General features: G+C 31.7%; 1 protein-coding gene across 1 annotated transcript in view; it reads right to left on the bottom strand.

Annotated features, from left to right (window-relative positions):
* Positions 1-10183: 10183 nt before the first annotated feature.
* The window catches only part of LOC145328859 (uncharacterized), a 98302-nt gene continuing 82300 nt past the window's right edge, over positions 10184-26185 (bottom strand). The window contains exons 14-16 of the mRNA XM_080172767.1: positions 11844-11929; positions 11623-11708; positions 10184-11058 (exon numbers count right to left, since the gene is read on the bottom strand). Coding sequence (XP_080028893.1) covers positions 10914-11058; positions 11623-11708; positions 11844-11929 — 317 coding nt within the window. The 3' untranslated portion in view covers positions 10184-10913. The remainder of the gene's footprint in view (positions 11059-11622; positions 11709-11843; positions 11930-26185) is intronic.

Genomic DNA, 26185 nt, shown 5'->3' with positions numbered 1-26185 from the left:
GTAATTATTGAAAAAATCTATTTTTTTAACCTCGGTTTAATAAAAACTTTAGACCTAAATATTTTCTCAAACAGACATAAAAAACATGGGTTCATATATACCTTTAGAATCAGAAAAATATTACGAATCCATTGTAAGCAAAATTTAAAAAAAAAGTAAAAAAAAAAAAAAAAAAATGGCCAATTATATTTTTTGTTCAGGCAACACTATCGTCTTCCCTTTTTTACCCCCTCTTTACCCCCTTCCCATTTTTATACTCAATTCAAGAATTAAGACATTGCCTGTACAATATAATATGATATTTTCATATAATTCCTTTTATTGTAGTTTATATACTATATTGTAAACTTTTTTTTTCAATTTTGCTTACAATGGATTCGTAATATTTTTCTGATTCTAAAGGTATATATGAACCCATATTTTTTTACCTGTGAAATAATAAAAGTAAGTTCAAAGTTTTTATTCTCGTGGGTTTAAAAAAATCGATTTTTTCAATAATTACCTGACAGAATTGAAAAAGTAAGGTGTCAAATTAAAGATCTTACTATTTTTGTTCATAATGACCATTTTCTTTCTTTTTTTGTTGCATTTTAGTACCTTAAAATCGACTTAATTTTTTTTTTTAAAACTTAAATTACTTAAAAAATAAGAGGTCTACAAAAAAACCGATTGCATATCTGAATTCTATGAAAAATTTTACATCTACTACTTACTAAAAGAACCGGCTAGCTATAAAAAAAATAGTTGATACACCTTCTTTACAAAATTCTTATCCATACAAGATAAGATATTTTACAAGTAGCGCAGCTAAAACATAACTGGAATTTAAATCAATCACTTATTATGACATGATGTAAGTCTTATATTATCTTAACAAAGTACAAAGTATTCTTTAGTACATTGAAAACAAGGACCGACGGACAAACGGATGGACATTGTGAATTATAGAGTAGCTTCGCTACTAATAATGAATAATAGAAAACATAATTTGCCCAACCGTTAGCGAGATCTTTTAAGACATATAAACGTACAAATAGAATGTACTATTTATAAATATTATATTTAATTAAAAAATGCTTAAAATTGTAATATTTTTGGCCATTATTTGGACCCATAATTTTCACTGCGTGGGTTGTTGAAGATATGAAAACTAAGAAAACTTAGGGAGGGAGAGGACATTGGGCTGTTTATTACACTAGTCTTCAAAGTTTTGAAATATTTTTTTGTATTAATTGACTTAAAAATTTTGATTGGTTGGTTCATTAAGTTATAAGTGTCCAAACTTTCCAAGCACTAACTGTAATCTGCAGAAGGGTTGATTTTGTGCATCAACATTGAGAATGTATATGAATTTTTCGGCCATTGTCTTATCCCTTTAAATCCCTGAAGAAAACTGCTTTCATTATTTGCATTAATGACCCTTTTTGTCATAGTAATAACTCAAATATTTTGGCACAGGTTCAACTTTTTTTTAAATTGGGAAAAGTATTCTAAAAATATTGGATTATTTAGGTTATTTTAAATGCAAAGCTTTTCTATAATCACGGCCGGTCGTTCCGTAATATTGATTAAATCATATAATTAATTTCGGTATGTTAGAATTGTCCTATTCATTAATTTATTTCAAACTTTATATGATGATTCCTGTAACAGTAGGGTACGATTTAGAAAGCGTTGCAACTCTATAATTATAGCAGAAAGGTCATGCCGATTTGTAACTTTTTCTAAGCTTTTGTATGATTTAATCATTATATTCATCTTCTTTTTGGAACAAGTTTTAATGTGTGTTCTATAGTAGTTTGAATTTAGATTTTCGCTGTTATGGTCGTTGTCATCCTTTTGTCGCCTAAAGAATTACAGATGTTTTGTTTAGCTATGGAATATATAATAGTGATATTTAACTATTACATTTACTAAACACATAATAAGCTTCTTTAACTTTAATGTTATCTTTACCCCAAAAATAATGTAAAAGTTATCCATCGCATCGTATTATAAAAAGCTTTCCGCGGATATTAAAATGAAAAATTTCATTTCATGATTGTAACCAGGAAGGGGCCTAAAGTCGGGGCTAATAAATCTGGTATTAATCTTATGAATTTCATTTTAATCTTCGTGGAAAATTGTCGGTAATACGTTACATGATTTTTAAGCATGGCTGAAACCCTGTACTGATCCAGCGGATATTTATCGGTTTCGAAGCCATACTGGAAACTAAATTATATATTTTTCATGGATTTTAGAGATAAGATTATGAAAAATTATTTGATTATGATACACAAAATTACCTCAACTTACAGGTCAAAAAGTTTGGATACTTCAAAAGTACTCAAAGTTTTTAAGCCAACGAACAATGTTCCCTCCCTGTTCTGTTTTGTTATCTATAATACAAAATAGCTTGATGTCTGTCTGTCTGTCCGTCCGTCCCTCCCTCCCACAAGATATCGGTAACCACTACGTCGATTGGATTCTACACTTTAGGGAATATACATACTGGTTCTGTGGTGGTTTTAGGCTATTTTCTTTGGGGTAAGACAACCCCAACCACAAAAAAATAAAAAATCCCCCACCCCCTTTTTTAGGAGCAGTTGGCTATAGCAGTGCCTTTTTTACAAATTGACTTCCCCTTACCTCATAGGGCGTAGTGTTTTACATAATCAAGTTAATGAGAAGCTTTTCATGATTTTTCAAGATTGATAAAAACATTGAATTGGCTCTTTGCTCAAAAATATATCAACATTGTTTATCTTTCAAAATGTATTTTAATTTGTTGTTCTTTAAAAACTGTAGAAAAAAATCAAAAGTAAGTAGCTGGACAAAGTGTCTAAAAAAATAGCCATGTGACGTCATAAAAATGAGGGAGATGAGAGGAGAAGTGGGAAAGAAAACCCTTAAAAATGGGACGGATAATCCCTCATTTTTATGACGTCACAAGGCTGATTTTTTAAGACACTTTGTCCAGCTACAAAACTAAGAAAAAATGTATTATTGGTGCTTTACTACAAAGTGCCAATTGAGCAATGAAACCTACTCCACCTTATTTTTAAATCAAATGAAAATAAGTCTTACCTTTGAGGGGTGTGGTTAACCCTGCGACGTCCAAACCCTGTTAGGATACCTAGTACTCGAAATAACCTAACCTAATCTGTCCTAAAATCATAAACAAACAAAACTACCCTTCCTTTATTTTTCAATTGGTTTAAATAAAGGGGTTGGTTCTGGCTTTTCAGGCACTCAGAGATACTACGCAAAATTATCATTAAATAAAATTTCTTGAAGGTATTTTTTTAAACCTCAAATCGAAAATGATAACAATAACGTTATCTAAACCTAAAACTAAGATGATAATATCAGTATTTTAAAAACATATTCTTTATTTATTTTCTGTATTGAAAAAAATGTAAAATGAGTAATCAATTATTAAAATCTTTGTCTAGTTCAACTTATCTAATTCGAAAATTCACGATTTTGAATATTTTATTTCATATTGTCATTGTTAAGTTTTTAAGCAGATAAATTTTCTAAAAAAATAATTAGAAAAAAAATAAAAAGTACACTTTTAAGATTTTGTATGGTCATTATATTACCATAAGTATGAATAATTTTTTTTTGCTTTCGGGCTATCTTTTTATTTGTTTTTGATGAAAATGTAATTTTAGTATATGTATATAGTAACAGCGGCTACGCCCCTAGCCCTTAACGGTCGGGGGGGGGGGGGCGTTGAACGCCCCCCCATCCGGTTTTTTCTATCTCATTTTCTGTGTGTGAAAGATAAAGAGCCCAAACTGCTTGACTTTTTAAGTATGGGTATGACACATAACTGAGAGTTGGAATTTTTTGAATATCTCCATCCTGGCGGGCATAGGATGCCAGCAAACCTGGCAGGGTCATCCAGGTAAAGAGCAAAAATATTTTTTTTGACTAAAACAAAGCATTTTATCATACCAAAATACTAAAAAATCCTCTAGTAGTACATCCTTATATGAAATACAGGTGTTCAAGTCACTTTCAGGTTCCAGGTATGATCCTGCAGGTCCTGATCCTCCAGGTCTCCAGAAATCTTTAAAAGGCTCCTGTGGCCGCAATTTTTGACTTAGAGACTTCAAATTTTAAACTTAAGCTTTTTCTACATGTCTACACAACGTATTAAAATTTCATGAAGATCCGCCGCCGTTTTCCTGCCGACCGCCGACTGCGGCGGCTGGCAGCTGCCAAGTACAGCTGCGGCCGCTGAAATTTATATTTTGATATTTCTAATGTAAAATTTACATAAAAATAAACATTTTCTGGGAAAAAAATTTTCTTCTAGCTTCAAAAATAAGAAAATTACAGCCGTTTGAAATTTTTAAATAAAAAAAGACCTAAAAACAAAGGTTGTTAAATAAAAGGGTGAAGGAAGCGAAAATTTACTTAGACTTATAAAAGGTCGGAAATTCATTATCAAACAGGGGACTTGCACAAAAAAATTTAGCCCTCTAGCTCTAATAGGAACTGAGATAATTAGGGGGGGCGTTGAACGCCCCCCCCCCCCCCCCCGACCGATTAAGGTGCGGCAAGGGGCCCGACTGTAAAGGGCTAGAGGCCTGCAGCGGAAATTTGAAAATATTTTTTTGGTATTTTTTGGCTATTTCTCTTGGTAAAGTGGTGGTACTGTCCCCCAAATAGCTTTAAACCTTCCCAGGACCTATGAGAAGCTACACTGTAAAGGCAAACAATATATGTCCATCGGTTAGCGACACACCCACATAGATCATGTACTTTAATTTGAGGATGATACTATTTGCAAATGTGCGTCAAATTATTTTGTGTTTTTTCTTCAGAAACTTTGTCACGGTTCCTACATCTTTGAATATGTCATGCTACTTTATTCTTGAATAATTAATTCTAATTGTTTCATTACAACGGTTCTTTTTTACATTTTTAAATATATCTTAATTAGATTAAATATCAATTTCTTAATTTTATGTTTAAAGCGAAACTATTCTTTAGGTATCAAATCTAATTGTTATTTAATCTGTCTGTTACGATAAAATATTTCTTGCTTACCTACTTTTTAAACCTTTTCATTTTTACACCATTTTGATTTCTTGTTTTATCACAGCGGATGCGACCCTAGCATATAAGGGTTTGTATTCAAAGGTACAGATAGGATTAAGGAATAAAGCTTAAAACAAAGACTTAAATCTCAAAATGAAACAGCCTAAAACTTCTCGGGACCTGTGTGAAGCTCAACTAAAGTAGAGAACTTAGTTAAATTGTCCCATAGAAGTCTTAAACAAAAAATATATAATAGGATTAGCCAAGCCCCTAAGAGCTATGTGGAAATTCTCCTTACGTTTATTTTTTTGTGATTTTTTTAGGGGGAAGAATTTTTCTCGGGTGGCGTTGCCGCAAAGGATCTCCTTATTGATTTTACTTTAAAAAAGAAAGGCAGACGAACAGTTAAACATCGTTGTACTTTGTGATAAAGATAAAACCTTAAACGGCGTTGGTGAATTGGTGAAAAAAGGAGACTATCCACATAGTTACACACAGCTTACCAGTAAGAATATGTTTGGATCAGTTATATCTAATCCTTGTCAACCTACTATGGTCCTTTCTGTCCAACAGTTTGTTTAAAACGTATAATATAACATTGTCCTTAGCAGAGATAGATGACAAATTAAAGTTGCTTTATTTCAATAGATAAATTAATTTTATAACAGATAAATTACATTTTTAAAATTAAGGGATAACTATTGACATTTTTAAAGATATTTTTTAAAAATTAACTGATAATTTCTCCAGGAATGGGTATGAAAACTCTAGCAACTCTATAATCATTACAAGAATCTCCGTACGTCCATTTTAAACGTGTTGTTTCTTTACTTTTTTAACAACAAATTCTTATGTGATCTAATCATCCGATTGATCTGATTTTTGGTATGTTAATTCCTGGGACAACAAAGTATAGTGTTATAAGCGAAGCAACTCTATAATCAAGTCCTAAAAATGTAAGTATGTCCATAAACATTATCCTGTATCAAGCAGTTTTTCAACAAATTTACTTACAATTTTGCTTCGACTCTTATGCATTTATATTCTGATTATTCAGTTCTAACACTATATATGTGTTAATGTCCGTGTGTCCTACCGTTTCAGTGCTTCGCTTTTATGAATGTTGTCATCCTTGTTATTATTTAAAAATCATATATTAAAGATAACAAACCCTATGATTGCACTACATTTGTTTGTAAGTCCTATCTGTGTATGATTTATACTTAAACCCTAGGAAGTGCCGTTGCAATCCTTACTATTTCATCATTAAGTTTGCCATGGATTTGAAACCAATTAAAATCCGCTGGATTAGAACCGGTTCTCAGCCATACTAAAAAATCATGCATAGCATCGTATTTTCCATAAATATTAAAAAGAAAAATCATAAAATTAATATGAGTTCTGTTTGCTTGGGCCTTCACCCCAGCATGGCTTACAATCCAGGGTTTTAATCTTATATCTTTTATTTAAATATCCGTGGAAAACTATCTATAATATCATCGCTCGTCCTTAATTCGTGAGTTTGCACACCTTTGCAAATTGCTGAAATGAAAATGAACAAAGTGCAAAAATATTAAAAATAGTCGACAGCAAATTACCAATGGATAAAATGAACTCTGTTGTTTTTATGACAATCTTTTTTACTAAAATAACATGATTTCTTTCTGTCTGTATGTAATTAATATTTATTTTATGGCAAACATAAAGAACAGTTATTTCTCGCATCGTATTATAAACACTCAGCTTTCCGCGGATATAGAATGTACAATTATATTTAATCTTATGATTGTACATTTTTATATTCATAGAAAGGTGGATATAATACGATGCTAGACATAGTTTTTTCGTATGGTTGAGAACCGGTTCTTATCCACCGGATTCGAATAAATACGAGAAAAACTATTGTATTTTCCAGGCAGGGTGGGGACATCGAACTGTAGATAACACTGGTAACCAAAGTAAACACGTTCATCCATTCAATTCAACCGTTGACTTAATAACCTTGGAGACTTTTATCTTTTATTTGTTGCCAAAGGGTTGGGCCGGATACTGGATACATAATATCCGACTGATTTATAATGCCGGATATCCGGTATCCGGCCTGATATCGGGCCAACGTTCGATATCCGCAAATAACTGGATAACCGGATATCCGTCATCATAAATCATCCGGATATCCGATATCCGGATAGTTTTAATGTCCGATATCTGGCCGGATATCCGACCAATCCGGGTATCCGGCCCAAGAAAATAGCAAAATAAAAATTTTAACGGTATTTGACATTTAGTTTCTTGTTTTATTGAATCGATTTATATTTCTGACAAGATATCAAACATACGTAAATACCTTAACTTGACTTGGTTGCGCTACACCAAATATTTGTGAAAATGTTAGTTGGTGAAGTTGCAGTTAATTCTATAGAAGTGGAGGAGGGCGGTGGCCTCAAAATTTTAAATCCTTGTATATAAAGATCTTTACAGGGTAGGCTTTGGTAATTATATTTATCCCAGCAAAAAATCATTAGTAGAATGTACGTAAGTCTATCAAGTTTTTTTCATATGTCTTTACATTCCTTGACTATAAGTACGTTAATTCTAAAAATCTAAGAAAAGAGGTTTGCACTAAGTATTCCGTAGAATTAGAGCACCTCAATTGTATTTCCACAGTGGTTATGCCCCACCACAAGTTTTTAAAAACAATAACACCCTCCCCACCACCCCCAATTTCAAAAATAAAAAAAATAGGTGGTGGGGAGGGTTCTGTGCTCGCAAGGTACTTTGTGGGAGAGCACATAATTATTAATACGTGAAACCAATACCAGTTTTTTTTTGCTTTTTCCTAATGAAATTATAGTTTTTCTTCTTCTATTTCTTAATTTTAAAATGCTCTCGTCTACCCTGTACAACTTGTTTTTAAAGAATGTGCACTTTTTTATGCAATTTTGCGATAGGCAAATTGATTCAAGGGGCTGTAGTTTCAAAAGCGATAGTTTTATTGTCATTATTGGCACTTTTCACGCGTATGAAATCTATTAATATGAATCCTCAAAAATATTTCGACTATATTTTTATTTATTTTATAAATTTTTGCATGTCAGCTTTATTTAAAAATTACGTTGCCCTTGATCATTCTATGTTCTAGGCACCTATAAGCAAACCCAAACAAAGAATAGACATACATATTTTTAAAAATATATTTGGTGTTTTAAAAACCATATTAGTAATATTCATATTACTTATCCTTATATTCTTGAAAAGTTTTTTAAAGGACACATGTGCAAAAAACCTTTAGTGATAAAATTCATTGTTGACCTTTTTGTGGAACTTAATCAATTAGATAAGCTTAATTATTGATTGTAAAAAAATATATCTCTCTTATAAAATTTAATATATCTGAGGTAAGATATATGTCTGTCTGTGCCTTTAGATCTCAATAATGTCTTGAACAGCAAGATTACGACTTTTAATTGGGTCTAAGTAAGCTTTAATTTTGAATGATAATTTGATAAAAAAGAAAATAGTTTTTTTCATATAAAAATGTTAAATATTAAAATTTATGTATATTAATGTATTTTAAACACCCCCCCCCCCTGCTGATATTGTCTCTTGCTAAAAAAATCCCTTCCAGTTTACTTTTAACATCCAACTAAACTCAAGGTTGATCATATTATTTTCTTCTTTTTTTAGCAACATTTTCTGCCTTTATAGTTCTACAAATTTCTTTATTTTTACCTATCTTTTAATATGTAAATTAAATTAATATGATTTATGTTATTTAGACTGATGAGGGTGCAATGTCCACCGAAATATATTTCAATAAATAGCTGGGAAGTATCAAAGACTTTTTCACTCAGTGAATTTATCAAGGATTCCAACATTAATTATGAGCGAAGCTGATTAACATTAACATATCAATGAGGTACTTATACAATTATATAGTAAACACCTAGCGGCCTAAGGGTTACAGCAAGCTTAGCTAGATGGGTCAAACAGCTACAGACGTAACGACATGCCCTAATTATTGTCCTAGGACAAACGCAGGAATGACAAACGTCTGAGTGGACGCTTAACATAATCTAACCTATTTTAAACCATCTTTTAAATGCTTATTTGTATATTCATGTCTTAATCTAACCTAACCTGTATAGATTACTTTATTAAACCTTAACGGTCGGGGGGGGGGGGGGGGGGCGTTGAACGCCCCCCCATCCGGTTTTTTCTATCTCATTTTCTGTGTGTGAAAGATAAAGAGCCCAAACTGCGTGACTTTTTAAATATGGGTATGACACATAACCGAGAGTTGGAATTTTTTGAATATCTCCATCCTGGCGGGCACAGGATGCCAGCAAACCTGGCAGGGTCATCCAGGTAAAGAGCAAAAATATTTTTTTGACTTAAAAAAAAACATTTTATCTTACCAAAATACTAAAATATCCTCTAGTAGTACATCCTCATATTAAATACAGGTGTTCAAGTCAATTTCAGGTTCCAGGTATGATCCTGCAGGTCCTGATCCTCCAGGTCTCCAGAAATATTTAAATGGCTCCTCTGGCCGCAATTTTTGACTTAGATACTTCAAATTTTAAACTTAAGCTTTTCTTACATGTCTACATAACGTATTAAAATTTCATAAAGATCCCCCGCCGTTTTCCCGCCGACCGCCGACTGCGGCGGCTGGCAGCTGCCAAGTACAGCTGCGGCCGCTGAAATTTATATTTGATATTTGAAATATAAAATTTACATAAAGATTAACATTTTCTGTAAAAAAAATTTATTCTAGCTTCAAAAATAAAAAAATTACAGCCGTTTGAAATTTTTAAGTAAAAAAGGACCTAAAAACAAAGGTTGTTAAATAAAAGGGTGAAGGAAGCGAAAATTGAACTTGACTTACTTAAGGTCGGAAATTTATCATAACACAGGGGACTTACACAAAAAAATTTAGACCTCTAGCTCTAATAGGAACTGAGGTAACATGGGGGGGGGGCGTTGAACGACCCCGCCCCCCCCCCCACCCCCCCCCCCCCCGACTGATTAAGGTGCGGCAAGGGGCCCGACTGTAAGGGGTTAAATTAATGTTTTGACACTCCGATTCTGCGTTTGTCCTGGAACCCTAGATTTATACAGTATTTGTGTTATCAATAAAACAGTATTTTATTTTCTTATTTAATACAAAATATACTATACATAATTACATGAGAAACATTATTTAAGCAGCAAAAATTAAATTATTCTTATAGATTACAATAAACAAAAAAAATATTTATGGGATGTAATTCATAAATGATATTTCGATCTACTGAATTGAACATGAGAAATGAAAAGAGTTCTTGTGGATTAAACTCAGATTTTTGTTAAAATTCAAGCTTACAGTAAAATATCTTAACTGAATCATAGAAAAATAAAATAAAAACACAATATAAAAAAATGAATGCCTTTACTTTTTCGATAATATTGCCATAGAGCTAGAAACATAAACAGAAGAACAACTAGAACAAAAGTTGAAATAAAAAATTTATATAAAAAAAGTTATGTAAATCATATAAAACTTGGTAACAAACTGCTAAAGCTCTTTACAATTAAAGATAAAATAACTTCAATTATTACTTAATATACTTATAATAAAATTATGCTTTACTTTATTTAGACTATACCAAGGAAAATTATATTTTTAGAAAGTTTAATTCACCAATCTATTAAGTTCACTGAATTATTTATTGTTTAAAGGAATCCTTTATATAGAACGTTGTATTTCCTGCAGGCATCCTTTAAAGTTATAACTATTAAAACTTAAATGTATGCAGTCGTCTTTTTCACTTTTAACTTTTTCTACTCGCTTTAAAAAATCTGCCAAATAACTTTTCATAAATCCGTCAACTTCATAGATCTTTGATAATTTGACTACTATCACAAAGATCTTGAATTGAGGGACCAACCACAATCTGTTTCCTTGACTCTGGGTTGGTTGTCTGGTGGTTGTTATGGTTGTGGTGATATGATACTTCATTCTCGTTCAATATTTGTCTAAAATAAGAGGAAAATTAATTAAGATTTTTTCTCGTATTCATTCGAATCCGGTGGATAGGAACCGGTTCTCATCCATACGAAAAAACTATGTCTAGCATCGTATTATATCCAGTTTTCTACGAATATAGAAATGTACAATCATAAGATTAAAACCAGTTTTTTTAGCCGGTGCCTTCGGCACCACGGGGCTAAAAAACTAGTTTTAATCTTATAATTGTACATTCTAAATCCGCGGAAAGCCGTTTATAATACGATACGAGAAATAACTATTCTCGTATTCAATTGAAACCGATTAATATTCATTGGATTCAGCCATACTGAAAATTATGAATAGTAACGTTTTAATGTTAAATTTAAAAAAGAAAACATAGTTTTCATCTTATATCTTTTAAATTTTAATATCCGCGGAAAGCTGTCTATAATACGATGCGATAAAAAAAAAACTATTTCTAGATCGATAAAAAAATGTATTAAATGAAACTCATTTGTTCAACAAGTTTTCCTTTTATTAAAACTAAATGTTCTTTTTAATAATAATCTTTTAGTTTAAAGAATTTAAACCTGTTTGAGTTTAAGTTATGTAGCTCATTTAGCCTGGCAGCTAGCTGTTGGGCGGTCATACCTTCCCCTATTCGGCCAGATTGTACCTGGAATAATAGATAGATAAATAGATAGATGTGATAGATAGATAGATAGATAGATAGATAGATAGATAGATAGATAGATAGATAGATAGATAGATAGATAGATAGATAGATAGATAGATAGATAGATATAATTACCTGTAGTTGACTAATATTATTAGAGTGATGATTCTGCTGGTTTGCGCCTCCTAGGGTATCTGGTAATCTGGCCTTGTACTCGTATTCTGAATATAAAAAAAAGATCTTTGATTACGATATAAAAGTAAAAGAATAGAGGGGACACTAGCTATATGTATCTCTACCAAATAGATAGAGACTCAGTGCCGAATTTTAGCCTATAGCGTCAGAGATATAATCATAGCCAAGTTGATACAAAGAGCATAAAGAAATTTGATAGCAGATGAAAAAGGTCTTCACAACTTGGGCCAGGTAATTGTTTCGCTATACTATCATTAGATGGTATGCTAATCCTAATGATGTAATTTTTAAAAGCGAAGCTTTTCTATAATTAGGGTCGGTCCGTCCGTACGTCCGTCCGTCCGTCCGTCCGTCCGTAACGGATAGCTTTTTTCGCTAATTTAGGCATGTTAGAATTGTTCTATTAATTTCAAACTTTGCATGGTGATTCCTGTAGTAGTTAGGTACGATTTAGAAAGCGTAGCAACTCTATAATCATTACCAGAATGTCCGTACGTCCATTTTAAACATGTTGATTTTTTTACTTTTTTAACAACAAATTTTTATGTGATCTAATAATCCGATTTATCTGATTTTTGGTATACTGACTCCTGGGATAACAAAGTACAATATTATAAGCGAAGCAACTCTATAATCAAGTCCTAAAAATGTAAGTATGTCCATAAACATTATTCTGTATCAAGCAGTTTTTCAACAAATTTACTTACAATTTTGCTTCGACATTTATACATTTATATTCTGATTATTCAGTTCTGACACTATTTAAGTGTTAGTGTCCGTTTGTCCTTCCGTTTCAGTGCTTCGCTTTTATGGATGTTGTCATCCTTGTTGTAAATCGTTTACATAGATAACCCTTTACATTACAAACAGACAAAGAGAATGACAAATAGAAGGACAGACAGACAAATGGAAAGACAGTCAGACACACAAAGAACAAGAAGTACAGAAAAAAAGGGACACAATACTTATAGCGTAGCTTCGCTACTAAAGAAAGGCACAGTAATATTTTGATTAATTCTAAGATAATTCTGTAAAAACAAGGATGACAACATCCATAAAAGCGAAGCTCTGAAACGGTAGGACAAACGGACATTAACACTTGTGTAATGTCAGAACTGAATAATCAGAATGCGAATGTATAAGAGTTAAAGCAAAATTGTAAGTAAATTTGTTGAAAAACTGCTTGATACAGGATAATGATTATGGACATACTTACATTTTTAGGACTTGATTATAGAGTTGCTTCGCTTATAATATTGTACTTTGTTGTCCCAGGAATTAGTATACCAAAAATCAGACCAATCGGATAATTAGGTCACATACAAATTTGTTGTTAAAAATGTAAAAAAAATCAACATGTTTAAAATGGACGTACGGACATTCTGGTAATGATTATAGAGTTGCTACGCTTTCTAACTCGTACCTAACTATTACAGGAATCACCATGCAAAATTTGAAATCGATAGGACAATTCTAACATGCATAAATTAACGAAAAAAAACTATTTAAAAAAGTAAAAAAATCAACATGTTTAAAATGGACGTACGGACATTTTGGTAATGATTATAGAGTTGCTACGCTTTCTAAATCGTACCTAACTACTAAAGGAATCACAATGCAAAATTTGAAATCGATAGGACAATTCTAACATGTCTAAATTAACGAAAAAAGCTATCCGTTACGGACGGACGGACGTACGGACGTACGGACGGACGGACGTACGGACGGACCGACCCTAATTATAGAAAAGCTTCGCTTTTAAAAACGGATATGGAATATGTGGATATATTGACAGGGGAAAAATTGCCGTCAAATTAGGTTGCTAATATGGCCTTATTTATTGGTCAGTTCGTTCTTCCAGTAAGAGGAGAGGAATTGGGATAATGGGTTGATGGTGGGTATTGTTATTTTATTAGAATGCATGAAAAGCTGGTGCGACATCCAAGTAATAATACATCGATTTGTATAATAGCTAATAATAAACTGATCAAAGTAAGTTTTATAGAGTTATGTTTCTACTCATTAGCAGATAATTTTGTTAATATAGATAAAACATTAAAATAATAACAAAACTTGCATCGAGGTATCTCAATAAAATGACTTCTAATAATGATTATCAGATTTTTAATAAAGATTGTCCATGCATTCAGTAATATCGCAATAGTCATAAAAATTTAGGCTGTCTTATTATATAAAAAATTAATATTTTTTGTTTTCTGCTTATATGTTGCTAGCGGCTTCGCCACTAGTCTCCAGGGATTTTGCCCCAAGATCAGTTTGATTAGCTAGGAAATTAAGTCACATTTACAAATTTTTGGTAAATATTTGGGAGAATTTTGCTTTTTTTAAGGTTGGGAGAGTTCCACCCCCCCCCCCTCCCCCTCCCCACAACAAAAAATAGCTTAAAACCACCACAGGGCCTTTAGATATATATGCCCTGAAGAGTAGAGCCCAATCGGTTCAGCGGATTACGAGATCTAAAGCTTTAGACAGACGGACAGACAGAAAGACATCAGTTGTATTATAGTTAAAAAATTGCTGTTGAATTTAAAATCATGTTATACACATTGTAAAAACATAAAATATGAACTGATCAAAGCAAATATTATATTTTAGCTCCACCCTTTGATAATTGAAAACTTTGGCCCCACCCAATCAAAAGTATTTCATAGGCTGAAGTCAAAATAAAACTACAAAAGTATGCAGGGCTAGCAAAAGCTTAAACATACTGTAAAATTGAAGATTTTAAAACACTAGAAAGCTTTAAAATTTAAAAAAAATGTTCCTTTCTTCATAAGGTTTTAAAGGTTTTTGCAAAAGGTTTGTTTTTGAAATATGTTAAAAAGTTTAAAGAAACTTTAAACCTCTATATTATAGACGTTCAAGGGTGGGGGTTAAGGGGTGTTTAACCCTCCCCCCTTGAAATTAAAAATAAATTATCACCCCCCTCAAAACTTTGAAACTCCTCATTTTACTCCCCTCAAAATAAAAGGCTTAGACGTTTCTCTATAAACAATACAATACTTAGCCAATAAAGGAGATAATAAAAGGATAAATCAATCATTCTATATTAAAAAAGGTCTTCATATATACATCTTTACTTTGCTTTTTAGATATTGTTATTATTTTTTACATTGTACGAATACCAATAATAAAAATGTGTAAAGAAAGGATAGATAAAGAAAGCTCTGATAATCGATATATTATTACTTGAATGTTGCACCAGATTTTCTTGTACTGTAATAAAGTGATACTCGTAGCGGGTTAAAATAACGATATCCCCCATCAACTCCCTTAACACCGCCGCCTCCCCTGCTACTTTATATGTCTAATAAATAAGGACTATTGTAGCAACCTAAATTGACGAGTTTTACACTGTCAATATATCCACGTATTCTATATCCATTGCTCTGATTAAATTGACATCACAAAAACTGTTATTTATTGAAGCAAATTAAGCTTATTAGTAAAGCTTTGGTATTAAAAATATAGAAATATAGCCTAAAACATGCCAAGACTAAAATTTGAAAATAAAATAGCATAAACCCATCAAAATTTTTTTTTAAAATCTTCTGTACAGTAGAGAACTTAATCAATGGTTAGAAAGGTCTAAATGGACAACCAAACAAAAACCTTACTACTTTAAATAATTTTGTCCAAAGCTAACGCAGAAATATCAAACCAACTACTACAAATTTTGTGATAGGGGGGGGGGGATGTAATCAACCTTGATCCCCCCCCCCCCCATTAAAATCCTTAAATAAGTAGACAAGTATTTACATAAATAAATTCGCAATGAATTATAGTTGTCAATCCATTTCTTTTTCATCTCTTTGATTATTTGTATCCTTGTTTTTATGAAAAGATAATATATTATCTTTGACAAACTTGATTTTAGCTCTAAAAGATAGCCATAAAAATATTGAGAAAAAGTATTGTTTTTCAATCAGCAGTCAACTAAAATAATTTGATGATGCATCATTTAAAATATTATATTTGGACCAAACAGCTTCAAAAAGGCTGCCTTACATTGTTTTCAAATTTTCAAACATCCTAAACTATGTAATACGATTTTTGTTTTTGTGTTACGGTATGATTTTAGGCTACTTTTTCTACTAGTCTCTTGATGATAGGGGTCAAGCTGATACTATTTGATTTTTTATCTTTTACGTCACGGGTTGGAAGGAGGAGGACTTGAGGGGTGAACCTTTAACCTAACCCTCTCAAAAATAGGCTAAAAAAACACTGGACCTACAATGAGCTTCATTGAAAGTTGCTGACAAACTGTTTGTGATATTTGATTAACATAATACATAGATTTAGGTAGACATTAATAAATATAGCAGAAATATTCAGGGATCTAAAGGAATAAGACAATAGCCGATAAATTGATGTACATCCCCAATGACGATACACACAATTTCCCATCTGTGAATTAAAATTATTGGTTATAACGTTTGAACACTAAACAAACCAACCAATCAAAATTACCTAAAGACCCCAAAATGTTAAGCCAACGAATAAAAAAACGTTATTATAAAACTTTGGGGACTAGTGTAATAAACAGCCCATTGTCCCTTCTCCTTCTGATAGATATTACTATAAATTATTAAAAATCATATTTTAGTAGTATATTAATAGTTATTTCTCGTATCGTATTATAAACGGCTTTCCGCGGATATAGAATGTACAATGTACTAGTTTTTTTAGCCCCGTGGTGCCGAAGGCACCGGCTAAAAAAACTAGTTTTAATCTTATGATTGTACATTTCTATATTCGTAGAAAACTGGATATAATACGATGCTACACATAGTTTTTTCGTATTCATGAGAACCGGTTCCTATCCACCGGATTCAAATGAATACGAGAATAGTTATTTCTCGCATCGTATTATAAACGGCTTTCCGCGGATATAGAAAGTACAATTATGAGATTAAAACTAGTTTTTTTAGCCCCGAGGTGCCGGAGGCACCGGCTAAAAAAACTGGTTTTAATCTTATGATTGTACATTTCTATATTCGTAGAAAGCTGGATATAAAACGATGCTAGACATAGTTTTTTCGTATGGATGAGAACCGGTCCACCGGATTCGAATGAATACGAGAAAATAGTTTAAATACACTCCGGAGGCTAAACAAGCCGTTGTAAATATTTTAAGTAACACGTGGACAGATTGACACATATCATATTGGTATTCTTGTATTGGTTTCATTGTAATATCATAAAATGACAAAACAATTATTTCAAACAAATTTTAAGTCAAATCATTTTTGCTAAATATGGAAAGAAAGATATGTTCTTATCTTACAGCTAAAAATGATTAATAGCAACGAAATTAGTAAGATCAAAATTGTAGAACATAACAGCTACATCAGTAGCTGATTACCATAAAACGTTCTACCAAAATTTTACCACAGCTGCCATTCATTTACAAAAATTGCCTTTGTTTTCCTGGATCCTCATGTCAACTGCAGTTCTTTACAAGATAACTAACATCTAGAAGTATGCATTCAAAGAGGTATAGAAGGGGCAGAAAATAGCTTAAGCATTCCAGTTGAGTAGCTATTAAGATCTTAAGCATCAGGCAAAAAAACCTTACTTCTTTATACAGGGTGTTTTTTTTTAATGAGTTAAAAGTAAATAGCAATTAAACCTACTTATACCTAACATATTTTATTAAACAAGGTGTCATTTTTTCCATTCTGTTGGGACATTTATTATTTAACTTTTAAAATATCAATTATTACAATTAAATACTAATAACATCAATTTTTTAATGGTTGGTGTCTCCGCCACAAATTGGCTCCAATGCGAATTTTTTGTGTTCAAACCTTCCGCCATTTTCTAATCTCACCATTTCAAATCTCTTTTGAGCTGAAGCACAAGGTTTCTTAATCATGTCAGGGTCAATAGAATCAACAAAATCCTCAACCAGGGACTTTAAGTCTTCAATAGAAGTAGGTTTGACACGATAGATGTGCTGCATAACATATCCCCAGAAGAAAAAGTCCAGTGGATTCAGGTCAGGACTGTTTGCAGGCCAAGAATTCTCAGACTTGTTTGAAATCACACGTCCATTACTCTTTTCCAGAAGAAAATCAAGGTTATTCAAAGCGGTGTGGCAGGTTGCTCCATCTTGCTGGAACCACAACAGGTTTTTAGTTACACGGCCATGGATTGATGGCCAAATCTTATCTGTCAGTAATTCATGGTAGACTGAATTATCAATTTTCTGTTCTATCCAGAAAGGACCAATCACTTTTCCAGCACATAGACCAACCCATGCCATAATCTTTTGTTGGCTTTGAGTTTTACATTCAACATTGATATAAGGGTTTACTGGAGCCCAGACCTTATTTGTAGACTTGTTAGGTCCTTGCTTTAAAACAAAATACTTTTTATCTGACCATATAACCTTGTCCTGGAAAAAAACAACATCATTGGTCAAAAAACCACTCAGAAGATTGCACTCTAACTTTCTTGTTGTTTTCGGATAAACAAGCTGAAAGAAATGGAGTATAAGCTTTCCATTTTAAAATACGCCTGAGAATTATCCATATCTTTTTCACTGAAAAGCCTAAATCCCTGCTTGCTTCCCTCGGGTGGGCTTCCTCGTTTTTGTTAAAGTAATCTTCCACTTGTTTCACATAATCTTCTGGAATTCCCTTTCCTTCTCTTTGTTTTTTCTTAGCATTGCCTTCACTCTTCTTAAATCTTTCAATTGCTTTGACTAAAGCTGTTCTTGACGGCATTTCTCTCCTGTTTTTCCGATGGAACTCCAATCAATAGGCTCTAATTACTTGGCTAACACTTCTAAGCTCTCCATATTTAAAAAAAAACCAGGTGAGCTGGTTTGGAGAAAATGGTGTTTTGCGTGCCATGACTTTTTGAGCAAATGATGAAAAAACTCGAGGATTTTTTAAAAATGAAATTGCAGATTTCAAAATGTCCCAACATGACAGAAAAAATGACACCTTGTTTATTAAAATCTGTTAGGTATAAGTAGGTTTAATTGCTATTTACTTTTAACTCATTAAAAAAAACACCCTGTATAATCGTTGTGCATCCAAATTACCCTTTATTATTTCAAAATATGCAGTTATGTCTGCAGTTCTTTAATGTGCTATATTTTGTGTTTGCAGGTTTGATAAAACACCACACGACTATTATGGATCAACTGAAAATTGATTGCCTATTTTTTCCCTAATTTCTGATGTTGTACAGCAGATAACCCAAATATTGCAAACCTATTTCCAGCTACTCCGGTCAAAGGGAAAAGCGATAGAATGGATCATTGTATAAACAATTTTATTTTTCAAATTTTGATTTTTCTCTAATTTTAAAGCTTTTTTAGCTATTATTGAGATAGGATGAGGAAACTATGTACACAATCGGAAACTCAAATTTAGCTGACCATATTATGGATAAGTAACTATCATTTCATTGGAAGAAAAAAACATTAGTAAGCTCATATGGAATCATTTAAGGCTAATTTTAAAAATCATCACGTATAAGGATATGTATGTATATAATTGCAGTAGGGTAGCTACACTATAGTTTTTTTATTATATATCTATAAATTTCCGGTAAAGCTTCGAAACCGATTAATAGCCGCTGGATAAGAACAGGATCTCAGCCATACTGAAAAATTATGTATAGCATAATATTATAGACAATTTTCCAAGAATATTTTTAATTATGGTTTCTGAAGGTTTAAGTAAAAACTTTGGGTACTTTTATTGAATCTTGATCCCGGGTAAGTATGGAATTAATCAACCTTTAATTTTTTTTATAAAGCAGTGATTAAAGACTTGAATAACATGGATGACCACATCCATAAAAGCGAAGCTCTAAAGTGGAAGGACAAACACTGTTGAGTTTCAGAACTGAATAAACTGAAAATAAATGCAAATACATGTTACTGTTTAAGGTCATACTCACGTTTTTAGGACTGGATTATATAGACGCGTTGCTTATAACACTATACCTTGTTGTAATAGGAATCAGTATACCGAAAATAAGATGAATCTGTTAATTTTAACATACAAAAATTTGTTGTCAAAAAAGTAAAAAAAATTAAATGGACGTACGGACTTTCTGGTAACGATTATAGAGTTGCTGCGCTTTCAAAGTCGTACCTAACTGTTAAAGGGGTCATCATGCAAAGTTTAAAATCGATAGGACAATTCTAACCTGTTTAAATTAATAACAAAAAAGCTAACTGTAACATAAGGATGTACGAACGGACGTACGGACCGACCCTAATTATTAAAGCTTTGATTTTAAAAATACCTAATGAGTGATTACCTAAATGAGGTCAACTGAAAATAGTTGCCGAATGTGTACGCAGTTTCCTGAGTGTTTCCTCATCCTAGCTCAATATTTACTACTAGCTAAAAAAGCTTCAAACTTCAAAAAAAAAAATCAAAATTTAAAAAATTCAAATTTATAATGTATAATGTATAAATCGTTTACACATTCAAATTTTGATTTTTTTAAGGGAAGTTTGAAGATTTGTAGCTAGTAGTAAATATTGAGCTAGGATGAGGAAACACCCAGGAAACTGCGTACACATTCGGCAACTACTTTCAGTTCATCCTAAATGATTACAAAGTGTTGCTATAGAACAAAGAAATCTATAAGCTAGACACTTGTCTACATATACTTCCTTGTAAAAGGAGAGTCATGCTATTTTAATATATTTAATATATTAAATCAATTACCCCTAGAACTAAGACGTAATTATAGGTTTCCAGCCCGTCAGAAAATAGCCTAAAACCTGGCCAGCATAAATCATCCCTAAGAATATTTTATCACAAGGTCTGAAATCAAAACTGGCATTTATAATACCCACCTCCTATTCAGGTAGGGAGGTTACATTGGGCTGTATATTTCACTGGTCTCCAAAGTTTTATAACAACGTTTTCTTATTTGTTGGCTCAACAACTTTGGGAACTATATCGAATTTTGATTGGTTGGATCATTAATATTGAGTGTTGAAACGTTTCAACCATGTATTGTGATCTACAGAAGGTGTAATTTTAAGGATGCACAGCAAATTATCGGCCCTTGTTTTATCCCTTTAGATCACTCAATTAACTAATAAAATAATATCTTAAAGTAAATGAGTGTCCTTTGATAGTTGTCAAATGATGAATTGCTAAGCACAGAAACAAAGCATGATAAATATCAGGGTAATCCTCAATCAAACAAAATTATCTATTAAAAAATTAGCTAATTTTGCCTTTTCTTTAATTCACCTTTTTCTTTTCTTAAGAATAAGAATAAAAATTCGCAGCCTATGTAGTACAAAAATGCTTAAAATAAAATTTGTTAACAAGTCACACTTTTCTCATGTGTCAAAGTTTAAGAAAGGCTTGCCCTAAAAACAAAGTTACCTAAATGTTTCAGGATTCACATAGACTGTGTCAAAAAAAAAAACATTTTAACAATAAATAACTTTTAATAATAACTGCTACTTTTGCAACAAAAAAAAAGCTTTAATCGCCGTATTTGATAAACATCTGTATATGAATAGATTTGAAAACTCTTCGCTATGAATTATAAACATCTTGGATAATATATATTAAAAGACAAAAGGAAGTAATATTGCTAAAAGGATTTCTAAAATAAGGATATTATCAATGTTTTTTTTCTGTCATTTTGATTTCTAATAAAAACTCTAATTGATATTTATCGCATCGTATTAAAGACTGCTTTCCGCGGATATCAAAAAGAAAAAATAGAAGATTAAATCCATTTTAGCCCATGATAATAAAACTGGTATTAAATTTGTGATTTTTATTTAAATATTCTTTTTTTAAAATTCTGTAATACGATGCTAAATATGATTTTTCAGTTGGCTGTGAACTGATTCTAATCCAGTGGATATTAATTGGTTTCAAAGCCATACTGAAACAAATGACATGCAAATAAACTGAACTTTCAATCCTTATACTAAAGTAACAGGATGTTTGTCTGTGTGTCTGTACCGAAGGATCTCGCTAACCGCTGAACCGATCGGGTTCTCCTTAACAGGGTTGATTCTTATAGGTACTGGGAAGGTTTTTAACTATTTTGGGGGAGGGTACCACCACCCTCCCAAAAGAAATCACAATAAAATCGAAAAAAATGAAATATTCCCGTCGCATAGTGTCGCTAGCGAAGTGACGCTGCGTAGAAACATGAATTTAACAGCTGATTGACCATAGACAATTTATTTCTCAAACTAGATATTTAAAATAAAAAAAAATAAATGCCACTAGAGGCCTCTAGGGCGTAGCCGCTAGTAACTGCATAAACAAAAGAAAAAAAGAACAATATAGTGTTACTCAGTCAGTGATTTAATTTTGTAAAAATAAACCAGTGAAGGAGAGGACACAAGACTGTAAATTATAGTATCCTTCAAAGTTTATTTACACGCTTAAAAACGTTTTGAGTTTCATTATATCTTGATAGGCTGATACAAAATAGCAGTGTCAAAACTTTTTAACAGACGGGGTAATTTTGTCTACCATAATTAGGGGTGGTCATAAATTAAAATTCCATTGTCTTATCCCTTAAGTTGCCAAACTAAAACAAACAAAGGAAGTATTCATAGTTAACAAGGATGATAACATTGATTGTAGCGAAGCGCAACATAGCAGATTTATAAATAATTATTAACTTTAATATTTTAGGAAAAAACAAATGATATCTAAAAGTCTAGACAAAATTCTACATAAATTAGTCACAAATTATGCTTTGTTTTCCTTATAACATTGTGCATTATCGCCAGAGGAATAACAAATTTAAATTTGTAGATTCTATCATGAAAAACTTTGTAACTAAAATTTTCAATAAAAATTTAAAAGGACGTTCAGACTTGATCGTAATGTACAAATGTATCTTTCTTAAATTTATGCCCAATTTTTTCACGAATCCCCATGCTACTTTTGAAATCAAAAAGACTAATAAAGTAAGTCTAAGTAAAGTGAATGCATAGAGGGGTCATGAGCGGTAGTAACTCTGTCCACAGGGTTGGGACCCTGTACCAATTTTGTATTGGGTCTTTGAAATAAACTAATAGCGTCGGAAATATAAAAAAGTCCCTTCAAAAGGAAAGAAAACAATTTGCTAGAAGATAAAAAGTGTCTCCACTACTTAGGCAGGTAGTTTTCTGGATTTTACATCAGTACTTATATATTTATTGCCTAAATTTTTAATTAGCTATTGTAGAAAAGCATTGCTTCTAAAAATAATCTTAAGCTATAATTAGCAATTAGCGATGCAATAGTAAATGACAACAAAATGTATTTGCATATAGGAAAGGAAATGAGTTAAATGCTTAAAAATATTTGTTCTAAACAATTATATGTGTTTTGGTGTTTTGTCAATATGATCAAAAATATATTATAGCTTTATTTTTCTTTATGATAAGGATTACTATTTGATACTTAACCAAATAAAACCCAAGCAGTGGCGTGCACAGTGATACACCAGGGAAGAGGGTAGGTTTTGAAAAAAGGGAAGGCAAGCAATTCCAATTTCAATTTTAGGGGGGGGGGTGTTGACATACCCCTTCACTCCCCTACCGCACGCACTGAACCAAAGTCTTAACTGTGCTCGCAATACTTAACAGATCACGCATAAGTACTAGTTATATATTAGCTTTGCTATTAAAAATATGTGAATATTTTGTATACATATTAGAAACACTACAAATAGACAAAGTCTCGGCAACCGCGCCTCAGCCGCGCATAAGCCTCAAATTTAAACCTACTTGTATACAAAAAAAAATCCTTACAGATGGATTGTCTAAATAGAAATAGGTTTAGACATCCAGATCAATTTTAAAGTTGTAATATGATGAATTGAATGAGACTTACACGAGGCTTATGCGCGGCTGCCGAGCCCTGCAAATGGATACTTAATACCTATTGCTAAAAATGAGGAAGGAAGCGAAATAAAAACGACTTTATTTTTTCAATCCTTGACTAATGACGGCTTAAAAGAAATATGCATTTTTTGACAATGGAGCATTTTTGGGCAATTTTAAAATGTAAAAATAGTTGAAAATTAATTATATGACATTGACCTTTAAGAAACAGTAAGTAAAATATCGAAAAAGATAAAATAATAAACAAACAAAAATTATTTTTAAATTGTGTAATACCTTTACTCCTTTACATTACTTCCCTATTTAGAATAAATATAATATTGTAAATTAATTCGGACAATAAAGTTAAAGTTAAGGCACTTTATAGCATACACAACACCAATACAATATAAAAAGTATCCGAAGATACCAACCGTGGGTAAAACCCCTAGTGTGATATGCCCACTTTATGGACTAAATACTCAAAAATTACTATATGTAGCATAAACAATCCTGAAACAATATAAAAAGTATCCGAAGATACCAACCTTGGGTAAAACCCATGTGTGATATGCCCAATGTATAGACTAAATACTCAAATGTTACCTTATTTATAGCATAACCAATACCGATACAATATGAAAGTATCCGAAACTACCAACCATTGGTAAAACCCCTGGTATGATATGCCCAATGTATAGACTAAATACTCAAATATTACTATATTTAAAGCATAACCAATACCAATACAATATAAGAAGTATCCGAAGCTAACACCATGGGTAAAACCCATAAGTGATATGCCTAATGTATAGACTAAATACTCAAATATTACTATATTTATAGCATAAACAATACCAATACAATATGAAAGTATCCGAAACTACCAACCGTGGGTAAAACCCATGGTGTGATATGCCCACTTTATGGACTAAATACTCAATTATTATTATATATAGCATAAACAATGCCAATACACCATGATAGTATCCGAAATTACCACCAATGGGTAAAACCCCTAGTGTGATATGCCCACTTTAAAGGCTAAACACACACGGACACAACAAAGGCAACTTTATTACAAGCTTAACTTCAGATTAAAGGCGCGGATACAAAATGCCAAACAATTTGATAAAAATATCTTAGATTTCATCAAGCTAGTTCAAATATTTTTTTTAATGAAAAATTTTATACATACTTAAAAAAAACAACAAAAATTTCTTTTACAATTTTGGAATTTTAATTCTTCTATAGGATACTTGTTGCTGCGCCTTTAGCATCTAGGAAATCTATATCCGAAAGGGCAAGCGATGGAAAGAAAAAAAAGCTTGAAACCATCCCAATATTTAAGTTGTCATAAACGATAGCCTGAAATCATCACATAAAACCTATATAAAGCTTCCCTAAAATTAATTACTCAATTAATTCAGCAGTTTATGAAATCTTAAGCTTCAGACAAAAAAACTTAACTACTGTAGTATGATGTAAATCTTATTCTGAATATTATGTCGTATAAATTTTAACAAATTGAGGTCCATCTATTTTTATAAATGTTATTTCAAGATTTATTTATTAAGATTTTCTAATTACTCAAACTATATGGTAATAAGGAATGCTGAATTTTGAAATACACTCAATTATGTGATTTAGACGGTAGATCAACACATAACCACATTTAACATATTTCCCAGACTGCTTTAAGATAAAAATAAAATAAGGCAATCTAAAACTAATTTGTCTGTAATAACTTTAAAAATAAATGTTGGTTTTAAACCTATTAAATATTTTTGCAACTCATGATTTGTAAACCGGATTAAATACCCTCGCCAAAATTCATTTAATTCCATCAATTTATTAAAACATTTTTTTCTTCCTATCTATTTATACAAGTCACTATGTCCCTAGCACTTTGGGGGAAGCTACTTATACTTTTAGATAAAAATAAAAGCTACTATAATACATTTAAGAAACTTAATTTCAGTATTATTTTTGTTTATTTATGAAGCAACTAGTTTAAGGATATATAATGCAGATCACATTTAACTTATATACAGTTACTTATATAGTTGATTTTCTTCTACATAATTTAATATTTCATAAAAAAGTAATCTTAAATACTTTTAGAATAAAAGAAAGAATATATAAAAAAGAAGTATTGCTGCGCTTGTAGTTCGTGTTTTCATCCTTGTTTTCCTTGTGTAAAACTAAAGGAAATATTGACAGGGGAGAAAAGGTCGTTAATTTAGGTTGCCAACATGGACCTCTTTTATTAGTCAGTTCGTCCATCCAAGTAGGAGGGGGGCAAAAGGGAATAGGGTAGAACATGTGAATGTGGGGATCATTAATTTAGCCAGGTACAAGTTTTAGTTCATTAAAGTACATGCAAATCTGGTGCAACATCCAAGTAATAATAAATCCATTGCAA

The sequence above is a fragment of the Acartia tonsa genome, chromosome 9, assembly GCF_053477335.1.
Source record: "Acartia tonsa isolate MP-2025a chromosome 9, ASM5347733v1, whole genome shotgun sequence".
Taxonomy (NCBI): domain Eukaryota; kingdom Metazoa; phylum Arthropoda; class Copepoda; order Calanoida; family Acartiidae; genus Acartia; species Acartia tonsa.
Note: the sequence above shows the minus strand (reverse complement) of the source record. Positions and strands in the feature narration are given on the sequence as shown.